General features: G+C 42.2%; 1 protein-coding gene across 3 annotated transcripts in view; it reads right to left on the reverse strand.

Annotated features, from left to right (window-relative positions):
• Ranbp17 (RAN binding protein 17) overlaps window positions 1–12,925 on the reverse strand; it is a 289,555-nt gene that overhangs the window by 37,669 nt on the left and 238,961 nt on the right. For all 3 annotated transcript variants that reach the window (XM_032914024.1, XM_032914025.1, XM_032914023.1), the window contains 2 exons: window positions 11,593–11,807; window positions 10,042–10,180 (listed from right to left, as the gene is read on the reverse strand). In XM_032914024.1, coding sequence (XP_032769915.1) covers window positions 10,042–10,180; window positions 11,593–11,807 — 354 coding nt within the window. The remainder of the gene's footprint in view (window positions 1–10,041; window positions 10,181–11,592; window positions 11,808–12,925) is intronic.

Here is a 12,925-nt window from a genome sequence, read left to right on the forward strand (position 1 = left end):
AAACAGGGCTGGAGAGATGGCTCAGCAGTTAAGATCACTGACTGCTCTTTTGGAGATCCTAAGTTCAATTCCCAGCAACCACCTGTAATGGGATCTGATGCCCTCTTCTGGTGTGTCTGAAGACAGCAACAGTGTACTCATAAATAAAATGAATAAATAAATTTTAAGAAAAAGAGAATGAAATGAGCAACTCAAGACCCACTAAGACAGAATCAGGCACACAGTATGTGTCCACTGTCCCTGTGTCCACAGCAGCAATGGGACTGTGCTCAGCACCCTTCATATGCTAATCTGTCAACCTCCTGCTGAAATGCAGATCCCAAGCCTGACAAATATCATATGTTGAGACTAACAGAGCTGCTTGCAACGGATTCAAAATCCTTAGTATTACCATGATGTAAGATAACAGAATGTCAAGCTAAACTGTAATAAGGAAAGACAAGACTTCTGCTTCTTCCACGAAGGATTAACTGCTGTGAGGATTTCCCCTCCTGCCATAAACAACCAGAAACAGGACAAAATATATGAAACAACAGTTTTCAATTACTGCACAACAAGAAGTATAGGACTATTAAACCCGAGGAGAGGGGAATGAATGAGGTAATACTTACAACTGCCGTAGCGCACGCCCAAAGCGGTGTAGACTGCAGGACAAGAAGGGCAATCCAAATAAAGCCAAGGGTCTCGGTGAGTTGAAGACTGAAATGTGGAGGACTGAGGCAGCTATCATTATGTACAAAGTACCGGAGTGTGGGAATTAGAGGGATCTATAAGGGAGTCTCTATTGCTCTCCTTGCACACGTGAGAAGAAACTCACCAAAGCTGCAAAGCTCAAGGCTAAAAGGCTCCTAATTAACTCAAGGGGCCAGCACAGTTCCTGAGACGCCCATGACACGTGAGCGCTGCAGTGTCCTCTAAGGGCTACCTCTTAGCATGTGACTCAACGACTCTGAAATAAATGCTGTCACCCCAGCTGAAATGAACGAAATTAATCACAAAGTAACTCAACTAATTGAACAGAACCCAAAATCCTAATCAAACACTACACATGATAAAATTCACAGTATCTGATATCCAATAAAATCAAGACATACATAGAATATATAATCCATAAAAAGAAAAGTAAATGAGTGGAAAAACATGTAAGAAATTTCTCCAGGGGTTGGGGATTTAGCTCAGTGGTAGAGCGCTTGCCTGGCAACCGCAAGGCCCTGGGTTCGGTCCCCAGCACCAAAAAAAAAAAAAAAAAAAAAAAAGAAATTTCTCCAGTAGACAGAGACCTAAATGACTTTCTCATAAAACTCATCAACAGTGCTAAAGTTAAAGGAAACCCCAAGGTTGATGAGGGAGGACAAGATAGAAAAGCCCACGGTTACACTGAGGGTTCAGCTTCTAGGACAATTGCAGAGGCTGAGTCACAGAACTAAGAGCTCACATCAGCACAGGCAACAAAGTGATACCCTGTGTCACACACACGCACACACGCACACTCACACACACAGAGGATTTCTTTCTTTCTTTTTTTTTTTAAAGATTTATTCATTTATTATATATAAGTACACTGTAGCTGTCCTCAGACACACCAGAAAAGGGCATCAGATCTCATTACAGATGGTTGTGAGCCACCATGTGGTTGCTGGGAATTGAACTCAGGACCTCTGGAAGAACAGTCGGTGCTCTTAACCACTGAGCCATCTCTCCAGCCCAAGAGGATTTCTAGAGATTAAAACTATAATATCTGAATAAAAAGACACAACACTGGGGCTGGGCAAAAAAGTACAACATTGATAGCAGATTAAAAATTGTAGAAAAATATCTGTGAACTTGACCTATAGCTATAGGAATTATGGAAAGAAATGCCTCCCAGAAGGCACAGTTGAGCTGAAGGCCACCAAGAGGCTTAGTGTGAGTGAGTAACTGGAGTTTAGGGATAAAATGGAGACACACACTGTGGTTGTCCAATAGTATATAGTGGGAAGGGTGTAATGGTGCATGGCTTTAATTCCCGTGCTAGGGAGGCAGAAGCAGGCAGATCGATGTGTGTTCGGGGCCAGCCTGGTCTATATAAGCATTCAAGGACAGTCAGAGCTACAGGAAGACTCTCAAAAATCAAAACAAACAAAAAATAAAAGTAAACTATATAAGATTATTTGAGAATGCTCATTTTGAATATACAGAACACCAATAAAAATAAAGGTAGCTCATAAACCCATGAAGGTGGAAGATGGACTCATTTAAAATATTTAGTTAGAGCTGAGCAAGTTGTCACATTCCTGCAACCCCCGATACTCAGATACAAGGGCAGGGACTCAAGGAAGTTCAAGGCCAGTGCACTGGCTTTTTGTGTGTGTCAACTTGACACAAGCTGGAGTTATCACAGAGAAAGAAGCCTCCCTTGAGGAAATGCCTCCATGAGATCCAGCTGTCAGACATTTTCCCTATTAGTGATCAAGGGTGGAAGGGCCCACTGTGGGTGGTGCCATCCCTGGGCTGGTGGTCCTGGGTGGGTGGCAAGCTGAGCAAGCCAGGGGAAGCAAGCCAGCCACTGCATCAGCTCCTGCCTCCAGGTTCCTGCCCTGTGTGAGCTCCTGTCCTGACTGCATTTGGTGATGAACAGTGATGTGAATGTGTAAGCTGAATAAACCCTTTCCTCTCCAACTTGCTTCTTGGTCGTGATGTTTGTGCAGGAATAGAAACCCTGACTAAGACAAACTGGTACCAGCATAGTGGGGTACTCCTGTGACAGCCTGCCCATGTTTTGGGAGGGCTGTGGAAGGACTTTGGAACTTTGAGCCAGAAGACCCACTGGGATGTTAAGAGTTCTGTATGAGCTTGGAAGATAATGTTGAGAACAGTGCAGAAGATGGTGGCCTGGCTTGTGAAATTTCAGAGGGAAGATTAAAGACTCTTGTCAGGGCTGTTGCTGTTTTGATTGTGAAGATTCTGTGGCTTTGGTTAGCTGGGCTGAAGAATCAGCTGTGATTAACAAGATCCCAGGTTTGGTCGTGATGTTTTGTGCAGGAATACAAACCCTGACTTCCAGCCAGAGTGGACTCTACAGACAAGCAGTTGTCTGAGAAAGAGCCAATCAAACAACAGACAACCAAACCCTCCAGTCTCCTGACTTAAACCCAGTAAACTGAAACAAGCATAGGCTTTACTCTAAACAAGGAGATGGGAGGAGAAAGGGAAGTAGGAACAAAGATCAGGTGGAAAAGCACACATGGACACTGCAAATTCAGACCCCAGTACAAGGGCAGTCAAACACCCCAAACTCCATTACAAATATAGAAAAAGTCAGCTTTAATAAACACATCTAATCCCAGCTATATGCTGCAGAATGTCCATGTCCTCATCCCCAGAAACGGTGAACATATTAAGTTTCATAGTGGGGAACGAGGCTACTGTTACTGAAGTGAGACCCAGTGTAAACTCAAGTGTCCTTAGAACCGGAAGAGAGAGTCACTTAGAAGTTTTCTTTGTAGAATTCTGAGAGATTAAAATGCTGTTGCCCTTGTATTAAATATTTCAAAGCTGAAGATAATGGGACTTTAGCTCATACCAGACACAGAAGGTATAAAACTGTATGGGAATAAATTTATGATTTAAGGTATCACATTTCTGATACCTTAGAAATAAGGTATGCATGTGCTCTATAAATAATCAATATTAAGAATAAAGGAACTTTTACAACTAATAAAAGGATGCTGGATGGTGAGATGGTGCAGAGTGAAGATGCTTGCTGTCAAGCTTGATCACCTAAGTTTGATCCCTCAGACCCTCTCAATAAAGGATGAGAGCTGACCCCTGTGAGCTGTCCTCTGAGAGCAGGATGGCACATGCACCTTATCCCTAAACACATTCATGCAATGATGAAACAAGCTACTATCGGACAGAACTTTCAGAAAAAATTATTACCACAGATTGTGAGGGGCATTTTGTGATGATTTAAAGGTAAATTCATCAAAAGAATACCATAATTTCAAATATCTATGTGCCTGACAGGAGCTTTTAAATATTTAATACAAAACCTGACAGAACCAGAGTCAAAGAGCTAGGACAGAGCTACTAGTTAGGCTTTAGTATTTTCCTCTTACCAATTCATAGAACAAGCAGATAAAATAAATTATATAACCAACAAATAAGCATCTAGATTATCAGAAAGTCATTAATCCATGGGGATTGGGGGTGTACACCTTTAATCTCACCCTTTATCTCAGGCAGAGGTAAGCAGATCTGAGTTTGAGGCCAGTATGGTCTATTGAGTGAATTCCAGGACAGCCAGGGCTACACAGAGAAAACCTGTCCTGAAAAACAAAAACCAAACCAACCAACCAACCGATCAACTGACCAACCAATCATTGAGTATATTCTGTGGCATAATGAAATAAAATCACACTCAATAATGTAACAAAGAGCATCTTCAAATATCGAAAACCAGCAATATCCTTCACAGGAATCACCTAATAACCAAATGAAGATCAGTAGGGCAATAAAGAGATTTTTCTGGTTGTCCTATCAAACAGCCTTTTGGGTACACAGGTTTATACCCACAGATCTGAACTCTTTTTAACTTTGGTAAAAGAAGCTTCTTTTTGCCAGGGGAAGTGGTTAAGGCAGAGGTTCAAAACTGGTCAAAGTGCCGAGAATGAGTGACTAGGGTCCTCAACCCTACACAGGACATCGCGATCTCTAAGACCCAGGGAACATCTCAGAAGAGTGGGCAGGGAGAATTCAGGCCATGAAGGCGTGCTAGGAAAGGCTGTTTGCTGGACAGGACATGGCCACTGGACTCATGAACTCAGGGCAGCTATGGCTACCTGCATAGTAAGCCAGTCAAAACTCAAGAGAAGCCTGGAGTGAGACTCAGGAGATCCACCCAAGCTACTAGCAGTTGACAGTCCCCAGGGAAGACGATCATTTTTGTGGGCGTTTACAGTAGTAAACATACCCACCACCCAGGAGCATATGGGCAAGCAGTACCGACTGGGCTTAGAGGGTGTCTTACTTGATCTGCGGGCAGCAGGTTACTGTGTTGTGTTGTGGTTAAAAAAAAAAAAAGAAAAAAAAAAAAAAAAAGCGGTGCGTGGTTCCTGCGAGTTCGAGTACTGTTTTGCGCTTCTCTCCCAGGCTCTCTCTGACCCAGGTGGTAGTTCTCTTGCTAGCGCTAATTTACCTCAGCAGCTCCACGATGCCCCCAAGCACTCTCTGACCCTGGTGGTCCTTGGCCTGTTCCAGCGTGACGCCTTGCCACACTGGTCTCTAGTGTTAGTTCCGGCACCTGTGGGGCCACATGGAACTAACCATAATTTATCTCAGATTAGTATCTCTCCCGGCGGCTCTCTGCTAGCCACAAACTCTCTGGTTCCAGCTACCCAGTAAAATTAGGGCTCTAGAAGTCCAGCATGGGCCGGCCTATCACAGTTCTCTGCCACGGACTCTGCTCACACTCCCAACAACCACCCAGTGAAATCATGACTCAAAACACTGTAATTTATCAATCAGATTTATATGTTAAGTTCTCAATCCACAATACATCCTCACAATGAACTCACAACCAAAGGATAAGGATATAAACCGCCCACCTAGGTAAGATAAATTTGCCTACAGAAATCCATCCCAACTACCTAGACAATTCAAGACCACCCAGATCTAGGTCATCTTTTTTTGTCTCCATCTTGATTCTCTTTCCCCTTCCCCTTTTCTCCTGCTTTACAAAAGCTTTGCCCCCGCCTTATTGTTTTACTGTCAATTATGGCCTTGACCTAACTTGTGCCAGCCCTCACCTGCATATAGACATCAACCTATATGTCCTACCCTGGGTGGAGCCTGACATAGGAGACCTCAAAGCCTGCCTCTATAGTGACATACTTCCTTCAAAAAGGCCACCCCTCCTAATAGTGGCACTCACTATGGGCCAAGCATTCAAACACATGGGGGCCATACCTATTCAATCACCACATTCCACTCCCTGGCCCCCACAGATGTATAGCCATACATATATCACAGTCTCAACAATAAAAGTCCAAAGTTCAAAGTCTCCTGAGATTCATGCAATCTCTTTAACTATAATCCCCTATAAAAGCAGGAGCAGCAGCAACAACTACTAACAGATCATAGACTTCCAACATAAATGGCCCAGGGTATACATTACTGTTCCAAAATGTAGGTAAAAGAGCATGGTGAGGAAATACTGGACCAAAGCAAGACTTGAAAACCAGCTGGGCAAACTCCAAACTCTGCATCTCCATGTCTGGTGTTAAAGTGCTTTCGATCTCTATCTCCTTCCAGCTTTGTTGATTGCAACGCACTTCCTTCTCTTGGGCTGGTTCCCTCCCATCTGCAGCTGTCCTTGGCAGGTGTCCCATGACTCTGGCATCTCTAACCTCTCGGGGTGTTCAAGGCAATCCATGCTCTACCTTCACAGCTTCACACAATGGCCTCTCGGGGCCTCCATGTAGGAGGCCACACATCTGGCCTCAGCAACTTTCCTTAGTTGAGAAGGGAGATTCCATAACCCCTTTCTTCTATCCTTGACTCTAAAGCCAGAACTATGCGGCTGAAACTGCCAAGTTCTGCTGCTTGCTGTGGCTGGAATGTGGTCCCCTGTTCATCTGCCTCTGTACCTTTCTGCTTCGATGGTTTTCTTCACTGCTGTCATGGAACTTGCTCATAGACAGGCTGGCCTTGAACTCAGAGATCTATATGCCTTTGTTTCCTGAGTCATGAGATTAAAGGCCTGTATACCACAACTTAGCTGGGCAGAATGCTGCCCTGAAGGCACCACTCCCTTAAATCCACTTAATATCCTCAAACACAAGATTTAGCTCCATTCTACTTCTTTGGTGCCCCTTTAATCCCTGAACCATCATACATTTTATATTTTTCCTTTCTAAGCTTGCTCTGTTTCATCAAAATGCTCTTCATAAAAGTGAACTACAGGATATAGCCTTGCTAGGCTGTTTTGAGATTTCCTTTGCCAATGCAATTAATCTAAACCTCTTCACCTTAGTCTCAGGTAGGCTCTTTCTTCAGTCTTCACCAAAACATTGCAAAAATGGTCTCCAGGCAACATATTAAAATTCTTCTCCTCTGAAACCTCTTGAGCTTTTCTAACCCATAGTCCCAAAGTCCATATTCCTCCAAACAAAAGCATGGTCAGACCTACTGTAGTAAGACCCTGATACCAACTTCTGTCTTAGTTTTGGTTTTATTGCTGTGAGTAGACATCATGACCATGGTAACTCTTATAAAGGACAACATTTAATTTAGGCTGGTTTACAGTCTCAGAGGTTCGGTCCACTATCATCATGGCAGGAAGCATGGCAGTGTACAGATAGACATGGGCTGGAAAGGCGGCTAAGATATCTACATCTTGATCTGCAGGTAGCAGAAGGACAGTGTATTTCACATTGGGTGTAGTTTGGCATCGGAGACCTCAAAGCCCACCGCACAGTGACACCCTTCCTCCAACAAGGCCACATCTTCTAATAGTGTCACTCCCTATGGGTCAAACATTCAAATACATGAGCCTATAGGGGCCATACCTATTCAAACTATCACAGTGAGTTACTGAAAAAAAGGAAGAAAAAGAACATGTTGGCTGGGGTCTGAGGAAATTTGTGGGCTGAGTAAGGGGTAGATATAGAAATTAGTATACATGTCATGAAGCCCTCAAAGAATAAATGAAATATTAAAATATTTTAATTGCATAAGAGTAAAATCAGAGTCTGTTTACTCTGTGAGATATGCTCATAATAATGCTGATTTGGTATACGAATACATTGTAAAAGAAGAGTAAAGTCAATGAGCAATACGTTTATCAAAAATCAAAACTGAAGGGGTTGGGGATTTAGCTCAGTGGTAGAGCGCTTGCCTAGGAAGCGCAAGGCCCTGGGTTCGGGTCCCCAGCTCCGAAAAAAAAAAGAACCCAAAAAAAAAAAAAAAAAAAATCAAAACTGAAAAAATCACCAACACGAAAGCTTTGCAGTAAAACTTTGATGAGGAGGAGAGAAAATGGGGCTCAACAAGCAGTATTGGGGTCTTACTGTAGATACTACAGACACTCTTGAGAGCTGGCAGACATGATAGCCAGTCGATTCAGACACACTGTATAGCAGGGACTACTATGAACAATCTTATGACAATAATGTAAGAGGAACTTTAGGTAAAATGGACAATGAACAGCCAAGTACTCTAGTGATATAATAAATATGCAGAATAGCCACTGAAGAAATTTTGTTTGTAGTTGGAAATTGCCCAAAGAAAAATCTAAGTCTGATGGTTGAACTGGAGAAATGCTAGTAAATATTAAACCCTGTACAATTCTATGCAAACCTTCGGAGACAGCAGAGGAGGACACATTTCTGAGCTCATATTATAAAGGCACAAGACTAACACTAACACATGTTAGGGTTATAAAAATGGAACAAGTTGGGAGGGGTTGGCTCATACATTTAATCCCAGCACTCGAGATGCAGAGGCAGGCAGAACCCTTATGAGTTTGAGGCCTGCCTCAAGGCCACAGGGCAAGTTCTGAGACAGCCAAGGGTACACAGAGAAATTCTGTCTTGAAAAACCAACCAACTAACCAACCCACCAAATAAACAAACAAAAAATCCCAAACAACAACAAACCTAAAAAAGAAAAAAGAAGAGTATATAAGAACTGTAGGAGAATCTATTACTATAGAAGAATACATCAATACATGACACAAATAAAGATGTAAAAATCTGTATCAAAATTCTATCACCCTGAATACAGGAATGCATGGTTAGTTTAACCTCTAACTATGATCATTAATATTAATATTACTATATTAGCATAATGAACCCCCCATGTATGGTGTATGTTCTTACTAGTATTGTTCTACTTAGGTTTCTATGCTGTGATAAAGTTCCATGCCCAGCAGTAACCTGAGGAGGAAATGGTTTATGCTATCTTACATCTCTCTGCTTCTCAGTCACCACGAGGTTGCAAACTTTGTTCTGTCAAATGCTTCCTGCCAATTAGGCCCAAAATGAGGGGAACGTGAGGCCAGAAACTAAAATTTCTGAAACTGTGAACCAGATACTAACCTACCTTCCTTTCTGTATGCTGACTTCTCCCCAGCATTTGTTGCAGCAGTAACTTACCAACACCACACAAATAACAGATAAGCACAGAATTATCCTCCACTCCCTCACTTGGAACATGGAAATAAAAACCACAAAGGAATTCCACTTGCATCCACTAGGATGGCTCAGCCTAGAAAGAGCCACTCAAATGTAAGGATGAGAATCAGCTGTAACCTTCTACACTGCTGTGGCAAGACACCATGGTCACACCGGAAAATGGCAGCTCAGCATGGAAAAACTGACAGCACACAACTCAGAAACCCTACCCCAGGTATTCAGTCAAGGGAAACACAAAGAACTGTCAAATAAAAACTCCTGCAGGAATCTTCAAAGTGGCTCTACTCAACAGAGTCAAGTAAAGAAACAATCCTAACAGCCATTGATGACCCGTGGATAAAGGAAGTGTGGTAATCCGTGCGATGCAATCATGCTCAGCAAAAGGAAGGCATAAGTGGCTGACTTAAAAAGCCACACAGATGATTCTCGAAGGCATTATGTTTAATTAAAGAGAGAAGATACAAACCATTCCCTATTTAAGAGTCTACTTATATGAGATTTGAGAAAGAGAAAGAGAGTAGTTTCCTTGGAGTAGGGTTAAGGGTAAGGAATAAATCTGATGAGGACATACTTGAACTTTCTGTAGTGATACAAATACTTTATACACTGTTGTGATGCATTATTGCATATACATTGGTTAGAACTTTTTGGACTTTGATGGTATTTAAACTGTATCTCAGAACTGATAAAAATTAATAAAATATTAAAGTTTATTTTTTCTATTTGCAAGTAATAGCTTATAAAACAACCTTTCAGTTGGTCTGATAACATTTCTCTTCCCCTAATAGGACAAGAATCTCAATGAACACATACATTAGCATGAAGTCAAGTCTTTCCTGTGGAGAACAGTCTTCTCTATGATCCTTACCAAGAGTGGTGAGTCCCTCTGAGAGAGATGTGAGAACGTACAGGAGCACAGGAGGCTCCAAGTTGGTGATGAAGCTCATGTGGTCCTGGGTGAGACATTCCAGGAGTGGATAGTACGACTGGCTCAGTTTCCGATATTGCTACACAAAGAGAGAGCAAATGTCAAGCCACATGGATTTGGTATCTCAGTCTGCAATGTTTGCACAAGGCCGACCCACTTAATTATTATTTATATTTATCATATTCTGAAGACAAGAGAGGAGTGATGAGAAAATACCTGGGAGAGCTCAAATGTTATGTACACAATATCAAGGCATAACAGTGCGGCAAGGATAACCCAGAACAGTATAGCTCTTGTGAGATGAGAACGGCTCTGTGAGCATGCTTAGTAAGATGTGGTTTCCCACACACTCCAGACTCACTCAATAAAAAGCTCTGAAGTGTGGCCTTTAAATTACCATTTTTTCATACATGGCAAATACAGTCTTATGTACCTTTGAGTTTGAGAACTACTGAGGGTTTTCATGGTGGACATGGGTTTTCATGTAGTGAAAAGTCCTGTCAGTGAGGCTGCTAAACATGGTAACTGATGGATTCCAATTTCTCCTTTGTAATGTCTGTCATTCAGGCACAGTGTTCAATGAGCTTTTTATTTTCACTCTGTTGCAAAGTGGTTTCCCAGACTGACTGGAGGTGCTGTGCTTTAGTCCATTCTAAGTTCTAGGAACATTACTCACACAAGCTTTCCAGGTAAGTCATGGAAACCTCGGGGTGGGCACAGGTGGGAAAGTCTCAATTAACCCAATTTGAATTTGGCTATTCTAACAAGTACTGAAAATACATTGAACATACAATGACTTCTGTATAAACTGGCAGACATGTTTTAAAGAAGCTCTGCAGAGACAAGTCTAGACATTTGCATTTCCAGTGAGCATCCTAGACATTTCTGAAAGGTTTCAAAGCTTAAAGGTCATTAATATACATCACAGAATCAATGTCAGAGCAGAAAAGGGGCAGAGGAATCACATTTTAAAGCCCACTCATTAGAAAAGTGTGGCCTAGAGGAGAGAGGTGATTAATTCGAGGTAGATGACAGACTGGTATTTAATATATAAGATTGCTCAACTTTCAGTTTAACACTATCTGCCAGACCCAAATTTTAATACAAAGGGAAGTTAAACAGCAGTAAGCCAAAGAGTGGAATGGAAGGCAGGGAAATTCTTCATCCAATCCTGTATTTCCCTTTGTGAACCATGAACATAGCTGAGAGTAATTCATTGACATTACTAAATCCACTTTTATCAGAGAAAGTGAGAGCACTTTGAATGACCAGTGGTTAAGAGTGGCAGCACAGACGTTTTCAGCCTGTGTACTGAAGTATGAGTAGTCACTATAGCTGTGCAGAGCTGGTTAAATCCAGAGCAAGCATGTTGCACTGAAACATCACATGGAGTGGCATTTGGATTCCCTGGGCTTCACTGCAACATTCCAGGCCTGTGGTGCTGGCGCTTCACATCTCACATGAAGACCCCTGTGGCACTGCAGAGCTTACCAGCAAGTCACTGTGAGACACCGACAGCAGCATTTTGACAAAGGCCTGGAGTACATTGTCAAAATGGTTGTCCCCATACAACTTGAAGACGCCAAAGCTGACATAATTTCCACATAATGCAGACTTGAGAGCTGAATAGCAGATGGAGATGCCCTTGAGTTTCATTGGATAAATCTGATCTTTTGAGAGACTCCCAAGAGACAGGATCTGATTTCCTGTTGTTGGGTAAAAGCAGAAAGAAAGTGATATGAGGAGACAAAATTCACAGTGGCTGTGAGACACACCGGCATTTTCACCATGTAGTTAGTGGGTAAATTTCTTCCAGCACTTCCCCCAAAACAAACCATCCATTGTAAGAAATATACAAGATCATTTATTTGGGAGGAAAGAAGAGCCCAAGGGAAAAAAATCAATCAAGGTTACCATGGAAGGTTCCCATTGCTTATTTGGATGGTGACTACACTGATATACACATAGACCTGAAGAAATGCATGAGAGATATATACTCTTCAGATTAATTTATGTATTTTAATGTAAATGATAGGGTAAGGGGTGCTTAGATGTCTTGGTGTTAAGGACACCTGCTGCCAAGTCTGAGGGCCCAAAATCCATCCCACATGGTGGAGGGAGAGACTGCACTGTCTTAAGTTGTTCCCTGACTTTCACACATGTGCTATGGTTTATGTGTGCACACATGAATATACACATATGCAGAAATGCACAATAAATGCATACATAATATTGGAAAGGAGAGAGAAACTGGGTTAGCAAAATTATTTAAAAAGAGAGAGAGGGAGGACAAAACAGCCAGTTAAGCAGAATCCCAGTATATAGGGGATGTAGGCACCAAATCCCTCCACCACCTGAGGGGCTACAGCATTTGAGAGCTTCTGGGACAGGGAGGACTAGATTCCCTTGGTGTTGGGCCCTGGGTAGACTGACCACATGCCAGAGCAGACACCACTCCCTCGAGTTCCTGGCAACACAAACTGGACTCAGCGGGGAAGATGAGCTCTCAAGTTGACTGGGAAGAGATGGGAGGGAGCTCATGGGAGCCGAGGGGTAAATATTCTTAAAATATATTTTTTGTAAGGAATTCTACAAGAATTATTCTAAAAATTACTAAAAATACCCAGCTAAGTCATGAAGCGAGAGAGTGAGAGCAAGAGCGAGAGAGAGAGAAGAAAGCCTGAGATGTAGCTGATTCTAAATTCTGTGTGGTTTAATTTCTTATGTGAACTTAATTAAGCTTAGGCTACTTTATTTTCAGGACCCTTATAAGATTTGGAATTCAATGAGACATACAGAAATTACTGGTACTATACAGAATAAT

Source organism: Rattus rattus, chromosome 9, assembly GCF_011064425.1.
Source record: "Rattus rattus isolate New Zealand chromosome 9, Rrattus_CSIRO_v1, whole genome shotgun sequence".
Taxonomy (NCBI): domain Eukaryota; kingdom Metazoa; phylum Chordata; class Mammalia; order Rodentia; family Muridae; genus Rattus; species Rattus rattus.